Source organism: Struthio camelus, chromosome 2 (genome assembly GCF_040807025.1).
Source record: "Struthio camelus isolate bStrCam1 chromosome 2, bStrCam1.hap1, whole genome shotgun sequence".
Lineage (NCBI taxonomy): Eukaryota > Metazoa > Chordata > Aves > Struthioniformes > Struthionidae > Struthio > Struthio camelus.
In genome coordinates, this window is record NC_090943.1 from 51,673,907 (window position 1) to 51,694,380 (window position 20,474).

Genomic DNA, 20,474 nt, shown 5'->3' on the forward strand with positions numbered 1-20,474 from the left:
TGCAAAACGTGCCATTTCAAGGGTGGCAAGGTTTGTGATTCTAGGTCTTTTCCTCTAAAGGAAAAATTCAACTGATCAGGGCTTAATTTGTGGAAGTACTTATGTGGTTGCCAGATGAGAACATAGCTCTGTTATTCCACCAGTATTTCAAGACTCATAGGAGAAAACCTTAGTTTTTTGAAACGTATGCAGTTTTAAAGTATTACTTTATTTTGTTCAGTGGATAAATTTGACTGCTTTTGTGAAGACTGTGGAAATATGTTGTAGTGTTTTCATGACTCTGATAAATGTCCCTATTTTTTGCCTGTGTTTCCTATAGGGTGTTTAGAGGGAAAGGATATACTAATATCTGTTGTGATCAGAGGGAAGTTTGCATATAGTTGTCTGTACTGCTCTGTGGTGAGCCTGAAAAATCCTTGATATGATTAAGACTGTAGATATTATAAAATGTACTCAAAGGATCAAGGTTTTAATGCAGCAGACTGTGACGAGAGAGGAGTAGTCTAACCCTTTCTCTTTGACTCAGTTTGGTAGTTTGTGTAGCTGCTCTGCCAGGAGAGGGTGAGGAAACTTGCGCATGAGCCAAAGTTACAGTTGTGTTCAAATGACCTTACTGCATAAAGAACTGTTCGTGTGGGGGAAACGCAAACAGAGCAACTGTTGAAGTGAGCCTGCTAGCCGAATGGTGAGGTTCTGTGGGGGGAGAGAAGACTTGGGAAAGGAAGAATGCCATGCAGATGATCAAGAGCAGAGAGAGTTGAAAATCAGGTACAGCAACAGCTGCTAGAGTTGTAATCCCTGATATTGTCTGTCTCTCCACACAGGGTTTTGCTTTGAATGTAGTATGTAGGTGGTGTTTGTGCAGAGCTGTCGCTATCCATGTTCTATCCCTTTGTCTGAGTTGATTTAAAACATGGCAAATGCTGCTTTAGTATCTTTTGAAATCACTTACTCTGCAGCTTAGTTGAACGTTGTTTTCCAACTGTTGCACTGGATAACGCAGCCTGGCCTCTTTCTCAAATAATGCTGAGCTGAGCTGCTGTTGTATTGTCATATACAGGTTTTAGCTGGTGGGGTAGGAGGAAAGACTTACGCTTTGTTTCCCTTTTTTTTTTTTTTTTGTTTGTAAGAGCATTGACAATGCAGTGTTCTTGAAAGGGTCAAAGGTAGCTGCTGTGGCTGTTTTTTCCCTCTCTCTGCTTGCCTGTTTCGAGTTGTACCTCAAGGTCTAAAGTTAGTTCTAGTAAACTGTCATGTTAGCTAAAATGCTGTCCCCGTAAGTTTTGAGGACAGAACAATAGGAATTTGAGCTATCTAAGATTTTTAAGGTTACAGGTGTATCTCCTTTGGGCATCAGGTGTCTTAAGTCATTATTAAACAGGATTTGCAAGAGATGATTTAAATAAGTGCTATGATGGGAGCAGGTAAATTAGCGCAAGCTGAATTATTTGCACAGCTTTGCGGGCTTTCAGCTGCAAATAAATTGCAGTTATTTGGGATAGTTGCAGGATAATGATAGGGTGGTTTATTTACCACTGATTCCTATCAGTGAACCTGGAGTTTCAGAAGCAAGAAATATGTATTAATATTTATATGCCATGTGTATTAACCTTTTTATGCTGATAGATACTTTGGTAACTTGTAAGTCTATTTACTGAAGTACGTTATTGGTGATGCCTAAGTGGTATCCTAGACTTCTTTTTGTTGTTACAATGGAAGGAGCTTAGATCTGACTGTTTGGTTTCCAGAAGGTGACTTGTGCTGGGGACATCATCATTTTATTAAGCTCACTTGCTGGATGTGATTTGAGGTTTTTCTTGTCTATGTTTAAATTTGAAATCAGAGCTTTCAAACTGAAAAAGCAAAATGGCTACAAATTACTGCATGAATTTTGGAAAGTATCAGCCATTTTTTCTGAGCAAGTCTGTTATTTTAAGAATAAGGCTAATTTTTTTTTTTTTTTTAGATTTTGGTGACTCTGAAATTCTAGATTGCTCTTAAAGTTAAGTGCTGGTTCTGTTCTGGTGACAGAAGGGTGGGAAAGCTGGGTTTTTTTTATTTTTTTATTTTCCTCCTAGCAGACATAGTTGCTGTGGATTTGTTTGCTTACCAACAAACTTTAGTGTAAGAATCTTCATTACTATATTCAAATGAAGATCAATTCAATATAGTTTGCTAATTCTTTTTACTTCCCCACAATTTGGCTGTGTCTGAACTCTATTAATTAAAGAATGGGTACATCTAATGAATCTGTAAAAATTTGCAACTGCTTATAATCAAATTAAAAGAAGAAATCAAATTTAACTTTACTGTTCATAGGCTCTTTGTTGCAAAGCCCATTTCATCTTGAAGCCAAAACAGTTTAAAGGGCCTTTCCATAGTTGGGAGCTTTATAGCTGTGAAACAAGGTCTGCAGTAGCTGTTCCCTGATCTTTGATTGACTGGCCTGAACGAAGCTGAAGCTTCTTAATCGAAAGTTTTTAATTTAAAACTTTAACTTTATAGAAGTGTTTTGGCCTGGCATTACCTGCAAAAACTTAAACAACACTGAAACAAAAAAGCTTCACAAACCCTGCAGCTGTTTCTAGACAACTGTAGGGAAAGGGAGGGAACGAAATGAGAGTTTTCTGTAGAGTCTGTTTGTATCTGTAATAAGACTTTGCAAATTGTGGGAATGTAATTGTAGTTAGGCAGAGATGAAGTTCCATACTAAAGCAGAAAGAATACCTTTCTTGTCAGCTGCTTTTGCTCTCTTCCTTCCTCCTAGCCTGAGTAGCTGGAGTAGTATTACTTTGCACTGTTAAGAAAACTGAAGGGCGCTTGCATTTTAATTGGAGCCTTTGTCCATAGGGGGTAAACTGAAAAACATAGTGTTCCTCAGTTGAATTCACCTGATAGTGTGGGGTGTATTGTGTGTGTTTGTTTGGTTTTTTTTTTTTCTCCTTGTTCATTGTTACCTGGCTGGCTTCCCCTTGTAAGTTCCCTTTTTGCCCTGCAGTACAGAACAGGAAGGTACTGTGAATTCAAAGAGCTTGTATTCTCTTTGTGCACTTACCCACCCTCTCTGCTCTCCATTAGGTCTTACTTCTAGTGAGGCTTACACATTCATGATAGTAACTGAGAACTAGTCCCCACTTTTTTTTTTTAATCCATCTATAAAATATGGAGGTGCTATTCCTGTGGTTGAATTTAATGACTTGCTTCAAAAAGGCTTCTACAAGTTCCCCACCTGCCTCCTCCCCACCCCCCAATCCTCTGTGTTAATCTGGATGTTGCTGATAATGTATGTATTTCTATGGCGTGGACTACAGTGGAAATCAGCTTTCTTTCTTTCTGATGAAAGATGTCCCAAAACACAGCGTTGACACAGACTATAAGGAGAAAGTTGAAGGCAGAGGAGACTCTGCTCTTGGAAGCTTTTACTCTAATCTTGAGGTCTTGTTCAGTGAGCAGATTGGTTCTGGAAGTGTGAAGCAGGCTTGGATAAAAGCAAAGACCAGGTCTACACTAAAACTTGCAGCCCTTGGAGACTTGCAAGAAAGAGTAATTTCATCTTAATGCACTTTTTAAACAGAATGGAAAATATTGAAAGTAATTTATAATTTCTAATGCATTTATTAGACTCTAGGATTTTATTTTGGATTATTCTGGGACAGCTCACTTCAAATATGAAATTAAAGGCTGAAATAGATAGGTGGCCTCTTAGAGCAACATAGCTTGCCCCGAAAGCATTGCTATTCGCTGTGGGGCTTTACAGGCATTACTGGGAAAACCTGAGGATTAGAAGTGATAGGAGTGTATTTCACCTTAAGATTTCCTTGTTTGTAGATTTTTAAATACTGAAGCTATTTCCTCATCAACTGTGGCACTGTTCTCTTTGATCGCATCTCCTTCTGAAATCCTTTGGCTCTAAAAGAGGATACCTTTGAGGTTTTTTTTCATGCTGTCATTTGATTTCACGCATCCGAGGCTTCATTAGGAGGAGAGCTGGAACTGTGGATGAAAAATGTAGCTGACAAGAAAACTTTCAATATAGGAGATGCAGAAGGAATGCAATCAGCTGCCTAGTTAGGCTCTAAAAAAACAGTGTGAACTTTAAGCCACTCAAGAGCTTAATTTAGTGGAAGACTGAGAAACGTAATATAGATAGCTCAGATATCATGTGGAAATTCCAAGTTAGACGTGCATTGATATAAGAGGCCTTGAGCTTATTTTTATTTGTTTTTTGGCTAGATTGTTTCCTCCCCTTAGCCCCATTCTTTAGCCTCAAGAAGTACAATACAATGGCAATTTTTAGTGCACAGCTACACCAGATTTTACAAGGGAAGGTGAAGGAAAACCAGCCTTTTAGTATTTTGACTTGTTCTCATTTAGTTAGCTTTCAGTGGAGTTGCTCCAGAGTTATAGCATGGGCATCCTAAGTTTGGTCTTCAGGGCACTTGTTTGGTACTGCTGCTGGTAACTTTTTTGGGGAAGGTAAATCAAGTGACTTATGTCTCTGGTCAGGATATCCTCAAGTTCGCTGAGAAGCGTTGATGACTTTCGAACTGGCTTTTCTTCCCATAAGCAGAGTTCTTAGGGGATGGTTAGAGAGAGAAAGTGTGAGGAAGGGAAAATGCTTGTCTCAGAGTTGAGTGGAAACTAGGTAAGTTCAGACACATCCTTATCCTCTGTCACCCCTTCCCTTGGAGGGAAAAAAACCAACACAGCCTCACCCCCCAAAAAACTTGAATTGAATGTGTTTATCTTGAAATGGCAAAGTCTACAGTCAGTCAAATTCTTCTTTCTTCTCTGCCTTTGAAAGAAAGATGCAAATCCAGTGGGATTTCTGTGCTTTTCCTTAAATTGCGCCTAAGTGGTGCTTTGTTTGTATGTTTCCCTTTCCCCACAGTGTGACTTTACATGGTATCTATTCCGTCAGCAGCGCAGTAATATTTAACTTGATTCAGAGAACTTAGTGTTTCTGGAGTGGTCATTTACATGACAGCAGTAGGAAGGTCATCATGCAACTGGTGTGACTTGCCCTCCAGTGAAAGTGTCATGGGAAAAACTAATGGAAGAATGGATTCCCTGTATGTTTACAGTAGCCATGGAAAGTCCTGCTTCGCTCATATCTGGGTTAGACTTTGGCAAGGGGAGGGAAGCACTCCAAACCTTTACTTTAAAGGGAGACATGTATGGGAATAGATTGCACATCTTGGTTATACTTGAAAGCACAAATTTGTAGTTTGTATCACTTTGGCTCTGCACAGGAATTTATTTTGGGTCAAACTGTACTGTTGATGTGGAGGCGGCTGAGGATTTTAACTGTACAGGGAAAAAAATGCCTCTGAAGCATGCTGTTCGAAGTCTAAAGTAGCTATTGTTGATCTTGTTCTCAGGCTGCTTAAAGTTAGAGCCCCTACATGTCATCAGCTGTGACTGTGTTAACTTTCTGGGGTTATGGATATATAACTTCACAAATGGTGAATCAGTTTGCAAGGTGACGTTGTGAAAGTTACTTTTGTCTTCCATGTGAAGAATTAAAATACCTGAACAGCAAAGAGCAGGCCGAAGAGGATATCTTCATGTTTAAAAACTTTGTCTATGGGGATTAGACCTGTATTTCGCAGGAACATCAGCACTGATAATATGTCAGCTGTCAGCCAGTGGAGCGACATCTGTAAATCCATGTTGGATGCTTCTCTATGTAAGTTCTCTGAACAAAGTTAACTTCTGCAAACCTCACAGAATAAGATTGGGATTAAGTGTCAGACCAAGGATGTCAGTGTTTGATTGCAGAGTTTTTTCTGTAATAACATAAGAAGTCTGTTCCATCCATTTAGAATAAGTAACAGTGTTGTCTGCAGTTAGAAGTGACTGGTGAAAGTTGCAGAAATGTTTTCTGTACAGAGAGGGCAGTTATGTGTGTGGAATTTCAGTCTTGCTAACTTTTGTGTATTTCTGAGAGGTATCAAATTCCTTCTGAAATAAAATATCTAGACCATGGATGCTGTAGGTCAAGATGTTGTGGTGCGGTACGTTTGTTTCTTTGTTTTGAGATTTTCTCGCTGTTTTGTTTAAAAGGCCTTAGGTAGCACTTGAGCAGAACTATACAGTGCAGTATACCATTTCACACAGTGTCTCAAGGCCTACTCCTTCTTGTCAAGTTGCTGTTGTTACATATACGTTTACCATAATTTAAGAATAATTATAATATTATCAGACTAAAACTAATTTTTGAAGGGGGAAGGAGAGAAATATTTATGATTTGATTTTATTGAGTAATGGTGCATTGCTTTGCTCCTGGCAATAAATGGCTACCTTAGATTTTTGAGTGAACATCTATATGAAGGACAGCCTCAGTCTGTATGATTCATTTTTCTTAAAAGTAGGTTTTGTTACCACTACCTCTCAAAATACAATTTTTGTGTATGATTTTTGGGCCTCAGGTCAATAATTTATTCCATTCAGCCCTCACTTCTAAACTAGTGAATTTAGATCTGGAGATAGGAGGACAAGCAACTTGGGTATATTTGATATTAATGTACTCTTCCATTTTATGCAATGCCACCGAAATTCTTCAGCCATCTGAAAGTGTGACAGAAAGACGTGCCTCTGCGCAGCTCTGAGATGCTAACTGTCTTTTAGTTGTGCATCTTGGAACTTTGGGTAATGAAGGATTTCACATGCATTTTTTCCTGGACTAGTGCTCATAGCATGCAATGAAATAATAGAACCCGCATTGCTGATACTAACACAAAAGTGACTTGGGCAAGCCTTTTAATCTCCCTCCCTGCTTTTTTCCACTGCAAAATGTAATAACGCTTTGTGAAGTGTGGAGAATATTGCCCTGGTGTCATGTACCTTATTACATGTTGCTTATGAAGACCTCCATAAACAGAGTTGTTGAAGACTTTGCTGCATTGCAGGCTAATATGTTTAAGTGTACTTGAGATTACTGGTGATTTTTAACGTATTTAAATACAGTCAATGTTGATTGCCATATCCTTACTCTCCTGAAAAAGTAATAATCGCAGTACAGTTTGAGATTGCTTGTGAAGCATCTATTACTTGAAGAGGAAAACCCCATCCAGTCTGTTTGTGATGGGCATGGGCTGTCTGTGATAAGGCTTTCCTAACCTGACAAATCATTCCTTAGTTTGAGTCCGTAGTCTGTTATGTCACCAGACTGAGCTGTGGGCCTGTTACTAGGTCTGCAGAAATATTTTCTGCTGATAGTGTGTGTGTCTTGTAGTCGAGAAGCTATTTTTAATGGTCTGGTCAGGCTGTTAGAGTTGCTGAGGGACAGAGCCCTGGCAAAGTGTTGTAAATGGGAGCTGCCTTGGGAATGGTGGAGTGGGGGGAGGTAACTTTCACTTCCAACTGTTGCATCTATTTTTGATTATGCTGATATTTCCTGGTAACTTGTAAAGTAAAGGCATGTATCTCAGGTGGGTTAGCTTGATCAAGAAAGCATACATTGGCCTAGGAATAATCCTCTTGTTATTGGGAGGAAATCAGTAGAACTGCATGAGGGGGCTCTGCCTGTTTTTCCTGCTTTTGACTGTGGTGAAGTTCAAGGGCTGTCTGGATATATAGTATCCTAAGAAACTGAGGCCTTTTAACTAATCTGAGGAAACTGCTGCTCTTCATCATGGATTAGTGGAGAGGCTCTGACCTGAGACAGTTCAGGTGGAGTGGGAGTGATTAGTGGTTTGTATACTCCTTTTACTTAAAACTAATCTGATTGCACAGTAACTAAGGAAGCATCATGTAGACATCAATATCTCTGAGAGAGGAAGTAGTTGTAAATTGCGAAACCTTGAATTTGATCATGATGCTCAGCTACAGGCAGCTTTTTAATGTTAAAAAATATTTTAAGAAACTTTCATGAGCTTCAGGTAGGTCTCTCTTATTCACAGAACTGTTGTACATAAGTGTGCTTACTATTGGGCTGCCTTGTTCTTTGTGCTAGTTTTCTACCACAGCCATATTTGTGTGCTATGCTCTGAACTCAGGGTAGGAAAGTTGCTGTTATTCCTGGTGGGAAAATAACTAGTGAAACTTCCCTAAATATATTGCAGTGCTTTTCTCCCTTCTTCCTTTTTATTTTAACTTTTAATATACAGTTTGTCCTAGTGCAGAAGAAAGTCAAAGGTTATCTCCAGTTTTTCAGTCTCCATGTGCATGGCTGTGTGATTGTGCTTTTGTTCACTTGTGTTTAACTGTGCAAATAAAAGTTACAGGTAGAGAATTTAAAATGGAATTTTAAGCAGTTTGAAACTTCTCAAGTGACGCACCTGGGAACATTGCCACATAGCAGAAACATTTCAGTGATGTGTATTTTGTTACTGTCGGGACACTGAAGATTAAGCTAAATTGTGTTCGTTGCTGCAATGTTTTGTACAGTAACATTTCATGAAATCGAACATTTGCACGCGTGCTGAAGTGAAAGACTAGCTATCTTTTTTTTACTATTTATTTTTAAGTTTTGTATGTTGTGTCATGCTATATTTCTCCAAGGAGTAGTGTCTTCTATCTGATGTGACAAGGTTTTTATTGCTTTTTCTCTCTTGAAAGAATTATGTCTTAGAAACATGTATCTCTTTCCACCAGCGAGTCAGGACACTTGTGGTGAACGTCATTTTTCTTCATTTTTGACTGGCAGGCCCTGGACTTGCCAAGATTATTGTATGGAGGCTGAACCTTGTGCTTCCTGTGCAGTCTTGCAGCTTTGGTTGGGATTAATCTGGTCATGCAACTTTGCCTGTGCAGGATATTTAACCCTGAAAGTTCTGCATATGGCACAAACTTTATGTGGGACCAGGTATTTTCTGCCTGCTGTCATAAAAGTGTCACGTAGAGCATGTGTTCTGGGTGATTTGCAGACTTGCATAGTTGCATTTGATAAGAATGACATCTTGTGCCTGTGACTGATTTGGAACAAATGTGTGCTGTCAGATGACTACAGTACTAATAAATGTAGAGCCGTACTATAATTCTAGTGAAGTTGTCTATTAATGCCAATAAAACTATTTCTCCTAAGATGGATGCCAAAGTATACTGTTAGCTAAAATTCAGTCTTGCTTTTACAACTGTTTGTAGTTTGTCTGAAGAACATAGACCATAATGATTAGAACTTGGTGGCCATTTTTTCCAGATCACGCCTCATAACTTGAATGTAGAGGAACTGACGACAGGACGCAAACTGTATTGTGGTAGCATTGGGACTTGTGGCTTATGGCATGTGTAGCTCTGCCACTCGGCCTGGTGGCTATCCAGAAGAGCGCTGGAATGATGTGGCCAGTGTGCTGTCCAGTTACTTTTTACTTTGCAGCGTGAATGACCATGTAACGCTGTGCAGCTGTACTGTCTGCAGACATGTTTAGAACAAGGACAAAGCAGTGCTCAAACTTTTTCTGTCATGATGTGTGGGATTATGCCCTACCACTGTGCATCTACAGCACTGAGCAGGACAGACTAATATATTTTCAATGAAATAGTTGTGACACATGACTGCAAAAACAAACTTCTCATTTAATAAGAAGGGGAAAGTGAAAAATTTGTGTCTGAACCTGGAAGTCTTCTCCTGCAGCCAAATACTATGCCAGGAAATCATATATGTGCTCCAGTAGGAAGTAAACATCTTCTTTTGTGCCATCTGTATGTTTCTTAATTGCACTATTAAGTTGGCATCTCTATGTAGAGGCCTACAAAAAGTTGATGAAGGACTTTGTGTGTTCAGACCTGAAAATATTTAACAGAGTGTAAAGCTTGGAGAAGAACAGAAACCTGTGAAATGACACTTAGCAAATTTTAGAAGGAGAAAATTTAAAAAAAAAGAAAAAACAAATTAACAACTGGTGCTTTGTTTTCTGATGCTGAACTTGTTCTGTGTTGCTTCCCCCCCCCCCAATTTGTAGACTTAGCATGGGTTTAGCTGAAACCAGCAGGAGTTGTAGAACACCCTTCTATCCCATATCAACATGGGAGTATTAGTACTCATTTGACAGTAGGACTTGGTAGGAGACCTTCCAGGTGTATATTGTGGTGTTTCCATGCACTTTCATGGTACGTTCTGGGAAAACTGGTGTCGTACCTGGCCCTTCTGGCATCCTGTGCAAGTGATCTCAGCCTGGAAAGTCATGGATCTAAGTCAAGTTGATGACCTTTTCCTTCTGCTTATTAATAGTTACGCTTGTTTCTACCACAGTCAGTATGGGTAGGCAGTTAGACTGAGGAAGAGGACATTTCGACAGTGGTCCGTCCTGCTGAGAACGTGGCAATTGTGCCTTACTCAAGTTGCATCGAGTATGTGGGCTGTGGGCAGGGGCTGTGCAGGCAGCTGTTGCGGATTTTGGTGACTATGGAGTCTGGGCTGAACAGCAATTTTGCAGCAAGGGCATGAGCAGAGCATAGTGAAACTGCAGGTCTGTGATGAGAATTGTGTGTCTGTCGCTCTGTCATGAAAAGCAGAGCTCTAGAAAGGTTTTGATGTAGCTTTTCACCAGGACGTGCCCCCAGAGGGGCTGTATCCCTTTTTAAATGCGGGAGAGTGACTTATTTTGGCTTTGGCAAATCAGTTGCTGGTGTTGGCGATGATGGAAGCTTACAAGGGAATTGTTGCTAGGCCTGAATCATGGGAAGTGAAGTTTGCTAACATCCCTGTAATCGTGGACAATGCTGTGGAGTGCATGATCTGAATATGCTACCCAGAAAAGAAAATGTTACTGTGCTTCCTGTTTTGGTCATGGAGTTTCCAGCATAGTGCTGAATATCAATAGGGTGTTTTGATGATGAATCTTTATTCTCTATTTAATAAGTGAGGTACATGCACGCTTTTTCTTCTTCACTGGTGGGGGACAGGGATGTGAAAATTCAGCTACGCTGTTGTGAGCCATGGGTCCTACAGAGGCGTTATAACACTGTATTCTTCTATGGGCTCTTAAGTGACAGATCCAGCTGATGGTGAACATTCCTGACTGACTGCTGGCAACGTGAAGATGCCTGAAGGTCCCCTTGGATTGGCAGCTTGCTTCTGTGTAAGAGCCTGTGTGCTTTTGGGCTACAGAGAACAAAAAATGCTAAGAATAGCAGAAATGGGCTTGTGCCTTTGCTGGACCCCGCAGTTGGTACAAACCAACAGTATGTTTCTGAAAACTTGAGTCTGGATCTGACCACCAAGGGAAAAGTGTCTAGTGTACCCAGATCTCTACTTTGCAGTAGGAATTGCCGTAATGTATAACACCCTGCATCTTGATGGGGGAAAATATTTTAGTCTCCTGCTTAGATTACAGTCTTAATTTCTAAGAACTTTTTTGCTTGGGGAGTACTGCATTTACTTTCTGACCAAAGGATGACTGAGAACTTTGTTTAACCAAGCCACAACTGTTAATTGTATGGGGCAAGTGATGGCCTGGAGACCTCTACTGCCTTTGGACTTATTTTCTAAGGGTGTTAGAGGATATCTTACTGAAGAGTCTGTTGGATCCCAAACCTTCAGGCAGATGTACTGTAGTATGTCAGCTTGCTGGTGCTTAAAGCATGTCTGAGTTTGGATCAAAAGCTTTTCTACGAGAACAGCAGAAGTTAAATCCTGGGCTGACTTCATTTCAGGGAAGTCATTGCTCATATAGCGTACAGAAGATTTTTTTTTTTTTTTGGTGCTCTGTTGTAATGATGTGCGACTCTTTCCATGAAAGTTATTTTTTTTTCTGTTTGCCACACTGAGCTGCACAGAAGCTGCACTAAGCTGTTCCCAAGACCTTTTTTAGTAGCAGAGTTCCTTACTCTGTCTTGCCAGTGAAAGGTACATTAAAGCTTTAAGAGCCGGTGCTTGCAAATTCCTAAAATGTACTGGACAGAAAACCTAAAATTAGTTCTCCCTTGTGAAGATTAAATGATGACATTTTAGAAGTAATATGCTCGGTCTCAAAGCACTCTCATGTTATTGGCTCCAGCTGTCAAATCTTGGCTTCTCTTTACCTGTTTTAGCTCAGATAAGAGTTTGTGCACTAAATGAGCAAACTACACAGGGAATTTACAAAGAAGGTAAGAAGAGGTTCATTCCTTTCAGGAAATCCTGTGTTTATATTCAGGGTTGTACACACAGGCCTTGCTTTCCATTTTGCTTGTTGATTTAGAAATCTGAATCTTCCAGAGCTCCCTTGACAGAAGCTTGCTTCTACGTACGCAAGCAAAAAGTGTAGAAGTTTTTAAGAATGTCTTACTATTACTTTGGTTTCAGTGATACTTCCTTACGGTGATAAAGTTTATAATCTTCTTCAAATGTAACCGTGAGCACTGAGAGTCCAGAAGATGTCCTTGTTTTACATATGGGTAAATACCCTCACTGTTTTGAGGGAAACTGACTCTTGGAAATGATAACCTTGCTTTTGATATAGTAGAATGTGTGCATAAGTCAAGAAAAATAAATCTGAATTGTGTGCTTCTGAGGCTGATAGGACCTTTGCTTTCCTTAAACTAATCACTTCCAAGCTTTGCCAAATTTAGATGATGAAAATCATGAAGGAAGAAATTTTTGGGCATCATTATGTTGTTCTATTGTGAGATGCTTTTCTCTTTTAAACTGGGAAACACAGAAAATCAAACACATTAGTGGTAGTTTTTCAGTTGAATGAAGAAATGCAAGTATGCTTCAAACGCTGTATTTCTGATACTTGCAAATCTTACAAACTGCATGCTGGTGTGTGTGCTTTCAGGATTAAGACACATCTGTTGTACTGAATTTGTCCAGTTCCTCTCATGCCCGTGCCAGGGTTGCTTTCGATACTGTAGTGAAAAATGGGGATGAGCTCTCGGAGAAATTTCAGGCTACCGATTCAGTTGTTGGCAGGTATGTGTGTGTGTTCATACTTTACAAGCCATAGGAATGAGGGTCTTTAAAGAACTATTTCTCCTTGTTGCGAGCTGGCTTGGTTGCTTGCCTGAGGCTGTTGGTATACCCAGACTGTTTTCTGACTGAGTGATAAGATATGAATAAGTCATAAGGCATGCTGATACGTGGGATACCTGGCTGGTAAGCAGGTCAGTCAGCTTGCCTAGTCTGCTTACAGTAGTTTTAGTTCTCCCTTCATCAACAGAGATGTACAATAGAGCAGTAGCTGGCAGGGGGCAGTTTGGGTAAGTGCTTTCCTACTGCTTGTGCCATGCCTGCTTAGTGAATAAGTGAAGTTTGACATCCATCTTGGAGAATATACATGTTGCATACAGGAGTTTGTCTGAGGACAACCTTAAAAAGCACCATGTTTAAGGGTTATTGTAATTATTTTCCAAAATTAAATTTCCAGACTGCTTAGGACAGTTTGATCGCTCTGCAAGTATTGAGTGACTTCAGATTTTTATTTCTGTTCCCCTTTGGGAAAGTCACAATGCTGGATTTCAGCGTCATTGCATAATTAAGATAGCTCAGTCTGGACATGAAGCAAAACTTCATACATAGTAAGTTTAACTTGTATTTTTTACCCCTTGGCTTGTGCTGTTGTGTAGTTCTCCCTTGTAAGGAGATTTTTTATTTATCTTTTGTTACAGATGATATCACAGTGTTGCAGTTGCCAGGTTTGTGTTAATGCCCCTGGCTGAGAGCACTGATGCAAACTCTCTCTGCTAGTGTAACTTTAATGGCATTAAGCCACAGATAATTGGCCCAGTTTCCTTAAATTCCACAGCCTGTTGTTAAGATAAACATTCCTAGGTTCCCAAGAACACAGATGCATGTATATGGTAATGTACTGGGTATACAGAGCAAGCTTTAAACACCAAAATCTTATTTTCCTATTTCATTCTTGATGTTTGCACGCAAATTTCATAAGCAGAAAGTGGCTGGAAAGAGTAGTTGTGCCAGTTTAAAAATAAACCCTATTGTAAGTTTTTTGAGAACTGCTGTGAGATTTTTCCCTTTTGATGCAGCCATTAGCTTCTATGGCAGCAGAAGGAAAGTAGTCCTGCATTGGAATGGTATGTGTTGAGCTGCACCCGTGTTAGCAGCTCATGTTTCTACAGTCGAGAAGTCCATGTGACCAAGGCTTGGAGTAAACTGTGCAAGGCCCCTGACCCTGGTTGCTTAGGAATAAATAGTTTTGTTCTGTCACTCCACAGCAGTGGTACCTAAACTGACTTTTAAGGCCAGTGTCTTTATATGTATGCACTGGTGTTGGAGGTGCAGCTTTCTCTTCCCTAAAGAGGGCTGTGATCTGCATTCCCTAGCCCAAAATTTTAGAGAGGGGCTAGAATTAGTCTGTGATGGAGATGGGGTCAGTTCACTTGCACCCTCTCAAAGATCATATGATAGAAAGCGTTATTCCCATTCCTAACTGCTTGAAGACGGCAAAAGAAAATGAGTATGAGATGCAGGTTTTTTTAACAGCCAGTTAAGAAACTCTGGGCTAGATCCTGAAGGGCAGTGTGCATCTTTAGGATTGTAAGACAACCCTGAAGAGTAAGGGAGGTTCTTGCTGGGTAGTGTCAGTTGCTGGAGCATGTGGGGAGGCTCACTGCTGGGGAGTGAGAGCTGCTGGCGCTGATGAGCAAAACCAGAGCTGCTTAGTGTCTTCGAGCAGGAACCGGTGGTCTGAACTTCACTGGAGGTAAGCGTCTTAGCAGTCATCCTTAAAACTGCTTCTAATAGAAATAGGGAACTTTAAACGTTTAGTTTTTGCAAAATTGAGAAAACATCTGGTCACTCTTACTAAGTAGATTGTTTTGATTTTTTTTTTTAATTGTCTCTTTATATGATTATTCAGCTTGATCCAAAGCAATAAACTCGGTCTGAAGCTGAGTGGATCAGGACACAGCAGGTAGGGTTTGTTTGCAAGGGTTCATTTTCTTATTCAGTTGGTGGTTCTTCCTCCTGTTTTAACTCTGCAGTCATAAATAGTAAAGAAAAGCAGCAATCGTGGTTCCATTATGTGATATTTTATGTAAATATTTTTAAAAGCTCAGCTATCAAAACTCAGAGTACTGACAACTTATGTTAATTCTTAATTTTTCTCTAATACTGCAGGAACTTTTTTTAATCGTTCCAACTCTACATAGACTCTTAAAAATCAGTGTGGAAAGAGAAATTCAAAAATCCTTCTATAATAGCAGAATAACAACAGTAATGCAGAACAAGATGAAAATTTTATTTTCTCTGGTTTTAAGTCATGATAAATATCTGTGGCTTGAGTCAGTCCCTTCTTTGCTTTAGGGTTACATAACTGAAACACTTAGCCCTAATTGGTTGGCAGTTAGGTTAATTGTATCTTTGTTTAAACAGTGGATGGTGTGTGGGGGGGGGTGGTGGTGATTTTATCAAACGTTATTATTACAGCATGGGCTTTCAGCTATTTTCACTGGTTTCACTTACTCTTTCATGTTGTCCTGAGGAAGAAGATACAGTTTGGCCTGCTGATCAGAGTTTTGGCTTGGAATGGTAACTTATTTCAGTTTGAATGTCTTTACGTTCCTCATGCTTTATTAGACCTAGGCTACAAGTGCTTGGTAGGGCAGTTTGTGGGTGGATGGATGTCATTCCCCCCCCACTCCCTTTTACTGGTAGCTGGTTGGTGTCTGGTATGTTTGTGCCTCTTTTCCTTGCTCTGCCTTTGGCGAGTGGTCTCGCTGATTCAAGGGACAGGAAATGGGCCTGGGATTTGAGAGTACAGACAGTGTTACTACCTCCCCTGCTGAATTCCAGAGAACTTATGGTCATCCCACCCCTCTATCCTATGGTTTTTCTCAGTAGCAAAGAGCAGTAGTGAATACATACCTTTATTCTGAAGGTCTTTAACGCCTACAGAAAAGTAGAGAATTGGTGAGTTTTGTGCTCTTTATCTAGACAAAAAACACTTTCCAAGTTTCTGTTTTCACTGTTGCCACCCATCCTATCTGGAGGTCTGGTTTGCTGCTGGTGTAGTATTTTCTCCCCTACCTGGGCTGTTTGGCAAATCCTTGACAGCTGCAGTTTTTCCAGTGGGGTTACCAGGCACGCTGGCAGGCAGCGTAAGTGTTAATGTACTGAAATTTACCTTCATGTAATTTAGCTTGGGTACTGCCTGTGTGTGAGCAGGAGTTCATGCATACTCACAGCAAGAGCCCAACACAAAATGATTTAGCATCCGCTGAAGTTATTAGATCCTCTCTTTCTTCTCAGCAAGTATTGCACGGTGGCCCTTGGACTCATCTTGCATCGATCTACTTCAGCAAGCGCTTCACGTGTGCCTGAATGTGAATAGGAAGTATGTGTCTGAGATATAGTTAGCGTTGTTCTACCTCTGAGCTTTCTTTTATTACCTTGTTAATTCCTTCTTACTGCACATGCAGTTCTCAAACACTCTGTCCTAGTGGTGGGGGCTGGAGCAGTTTTTTCTTTCCAAGACAGGTACACGATGTGTCTAGCAGAGGTCTCCTAGCCTGTAGCATGATGCATTGCAGGGAAGGAGATGTGCCAACTTTTAATGTTTTCAGTTTATTCATTCACTATTGGGAGTGGGGGGGGGAAGGAGGGGAGGGTGGTGGCCTATATGAAACAAAAGAAGAAGGAGCCGTACAAAGCTCATAATGTAATAGAAGTCTTACACGAGGAAGAACTAATTATAGGGTCTTAAAGTATTTGCATCAAGGAACTTCAGAGAGGGGCAGTGTTACATAAAGCTAGATGAGAGCGCAGTTGTGCACCCACGGCTGCCAGGGTTGTACGGAGGGTTTGTCTTACACCATGCTTCCATTTTTCCTTCTGTGGGGAGAAGAGGCTGATGGACTCGTGCTGAAGGCCAAGGCCCAGAGGTGATAACCTTTGGTTTGCAGAGAACAGCTTTTTTTCCCCCCTCTGTTATGGATGGGGCTTTCTATTTGTGATGTTTTGACTTGCATTACTTTTTGAGAAAGCATGTCTCAGTCTTGGTGGTTGAGCTAGCAGTCAAAATGAGGCCGGGCAAGGTCACAACAGCAGCCTTAAGGACACTGAGTTTCAGGTATTATGCTTTACATATTTATGCTGTCACTTAAGCCTCTTTTGGTTATTACTGCTGATATTCTGACTTTTCTTTTGTAACAGTTAACAGTTTGTAACAATTTTTAAATGTTAAATGACATTGCTGTGTCACTGGCAGTTATCCTGGGCTTATTTTCTTTTTGGATACCTTCATGGGCTTCATGCTCTTGGTTGTGTGTGTGTGTGTGTGTGGTTTTTTTTGTTGTTGTTGTTTTTGTTTTTTTAAATAAAGCCAACCTGTTGAGAGAGGCTGTGTTCCCTCCAAGGTAGTCTGTGGAAGATGTTTGATTAAAAAAAGATTCTTGACTGGTTTTAGATAAGGTTGTAGTCTGAATGTGAACTGGTGTTCATTTGTGTTACTGCCTAGGTAGTTTAGCCCTTGATTGGAGCCCAACCGCACGAGGCACAAGACTGACTTAAGTAATGTGTCCTTCCTCAGCGTGCATGTTGCTGTATCCCAGCTGTAGCTGTTACCTCTGTGAAAACCCTACTTACTAATTGTCTTAAATATTTTCTTTCTATGTGAAAGACTTCTAGTGCTGTTGAATCTTTCTTTGCTAAACCTAAGAGCTAAGCTATTCACTCTTAATAAATATGAACTTTCTTAATCAGGTGTTTGCAGTGATGGTTCTCATTGTGCACCTGACTTGATACCCCTTTAGCATGTGTTTTAGGAGCTGCTTCCAGTAACCTGTCTCCCTCTGGTTTCATTAGGCTGTAAAGTGTGCTCTGCTCTTTGGGCAAGAATCAGACTTCTTTTATTATTATTATTTTTTTTTAATCTCTATCCTTCCCCCATCCAGCCAGTGAAAGATTTGTACTGACCCTGTAAAGGAAATAATGAGAGTGACCAGGCACCAGATGCAGCCCTTAAAGCAAAATGGAGAAACAAAGTTGTCCAAAATATTTGTCCCTTGAATTTCCTGGGGGGGGGAATTCATCTCCTCTAACGTGAGAAACATGGTACTTCATGTTTGGCGATAAACTGCTTGTCATTTTCTGTCACTCATCTATGATATTTTGACTGTTTATGTCCCTCCAATGAGAGGTTCAACTGAGCAGTCAACGTTCTGCATATTTAAAACACAGCTTCTGAAGGAGGGGACCATATGATTTAAATAAGAGGGTGTATATAATAAGGCACAAGGTTAAAACAAGCCCAAAAATATTTGGGATCACATACAGTCTTTATCTAAAGGTTAAATATCTTCAAGCCAGACCTATTCATTGCAAATGGTTCGTTCGTCATGATCTGACAGTGCGTTTAAATGGATGTAGGCATTTTGACTGGCTTTTGAGCCTGCTCACCCAGTCACTTAGTGAAGAAACCATTTTAATTTTTTTTTTAAGAAGACTTTTGCAAATGCAAGTTTTGATTTAGTATGAGCAAGTTGAATGCTTGAAGCAAATCCTACTAAGTTGCTCTGGTCAGATTCGGTGATTATTCCAAGCCATGGATTGAAGAGTATACTCCAAATTGTTGGATGTAGGCCAGGATGTTAATCTATTTTACCGACCAGACAGAAAAACTGGCTTTGGTTTGCTCCAGTGTCTGGATGGAGTGTTTTACATCTGAAGAAAGGCTTCCTTGTAAACAAGAAGCTTCAGGGTTCTTTTTAGAAAATGACTTTGCAAACTTAGTAAAACAGTGGTGTTGAGCAGACTTACCAAGTGGTGTGCAAAACAGGGAAGAACACTTCAGGTGGGATTCTTGCAAGTACGTAAGAGGGGGGAATTTGCACGCCCTGAAACCTTCTGAAATGTTTAACCTTCACATTTAGTAAATGAAAATGCCTGGAGCTACAGAGCTCTGATCCTGTAGATGCTGAGAGTGGAAAGCTCTCAATCCCTTGGTACCCTGAGGCTCTGTCTAAAGCTAGTACTTTAGTCAGTAGGGATGGATCTGTAGACCAGAGCTGTTGGCACAGAGGCTTTTCTTACATCTTCATTATTGGTTTGGGGGGCAAGGATTACTTTGGATTAGATTTAGCTTGGTGCCTTGGGCTCAGTGTTCCTGCTACCTGTGTAGTTCGAAGCTTTCTGAAACAGGAGAAAAGTAATAGGTACGTGTCAGAGAACCTTGCAGTCATGTGGCCCCCAGGGCTATTTGAAGTCTCAGCAGGTTGCATTTGAAGCCCATTTTGGGGATGGATGGGTTTGCAGGTTCTCTTACTCAGAAAAGAATCAAGTTGTATGCACCAAAGCTGTCCTGAGAAGCCAGCTAGCTCATGGTAAATGGAGGTGGGATTTGCCTCAAAACCATCCTGCTGCTCTGAACCAAATTGTTAAGGTATGCAAAGTATGAGAGCATGTGCAGCAAAGCAATGAAGAAAGGAAACTTTTATAATCGGAACCACTAGGAAGATATCTTTGCCTGTTTTAGAGAAGTATTTCTTTAATTTTTCAGATGCTTGCAGTGGTCAAGCTGGTATTTTAGACTAATGAATATAAAGATTCTTTAATCCTCAGACTTTGAACTTAGATAACTAAAAATTGTTGAAAACTGAATTGGCACGGGCTATGGCTTGTGGCTCTTGGGTAGCATGCTATTTGCAAGATTTCTGATGCTTCTGGACTGCAGTAAATTGCTGTTGCTGCCCTAAGGGCTGGTAGTGAGAACAGTGTTACAAGGTTACAAATAACGCGCTGCTGGTCCCTGGATAGGCACATCACTGGGTGGCTCCATCTCTTTTATTGGTTTCAGGGAGGTCGGGGAAGGGCAGGGGGAAGGAATGCTTTAATTCATTTGTGTAATTAGACTCAGGTTGCATTTAATCCTGACTGCCTAAAAACTTAAATCTCAGATGACTGAAACAGGAAGTGGCTTGTTTTATTTGCATTTGTATGAAATAGCCTCTCCCTCCAACACACTGAAAATAAAACCTTCAAAGCTTTTTTTGCTTCCCTCCCCCCCTCCCCCCCCCAAATTTGGCTGTTATCTAATGTAGATGTAGCTCAACTTTGAACTGCCTCATCTAGGTACCTGTAGCTGGGTAGCTTTTTTAACATGGCACGTGATGCTGCCTAACCACAATTCAGTTTTGATTTAGGTCTTGTAATCTGTGCTGTCACAGGTACTCTTGCCATCAGTACACAATGTACTTCTTGGCCAAGTCTTCCATTACACTGTGGTTGTAGCACAAAATATGATGTAGGTATACTATTAGATGACAGTGGTGACTGATGTACATACCGCTTAAGCTTTACATATGGCTATGCAAATTCTGTATTTTAAGAATTTTTTGAATTAGACAAACATCTATGTATTGTACAGCGGAGTCTTGCAAGGTGTGCAGGGGCAAGTCTTCACTCTACTCTACATGATTATCTTCCTGGGGTTTTAGAAAAGTGCCATTGCTCTTACTGCTTCAGCAGTGCTCATTTGGCCTATTACAAAGTGCAAGTTTTAAATTAGGGCCTTTATCAAATAGCTTGTAAATGGTTTTTCTGCAGAGTAATGTAACAGGGTTAAAAATATTTAAATGATAAACTTAAGAGA

General features: G+C 40.4%; 1 protein-coding gene across 2 annotated transcripts in view; it reads left to right on the plus strand.

Annotated features, from left to right (window-relative positions):
- The first annotated feature begins 648 nt into the window (after positions 1-648).
- TRAK1 (trafficking kinesin protein 1) overlaps positions 649-20,474 on the plus strand; it is a 113,333-nt gene continuing 93,507 nt past the window's right edge. Inside the window, exon 1 of one of the 2 annotated variants that reach the window (XM_009687799.2) lies at positions 649-768. In XM_009687799.2, the coding sequence (XP_009686094.2) occupies positions 683-768 (86 nt within the window). In that variant the 5' untranslated portion in view covers positions 649-682. Of the gene's footprint in view, positions 769-14,424; positions 14,589-20,474 lie in introns of those variants that run through there. The other variant, XM_009687803.2, reaches the window with a different exon arrangement.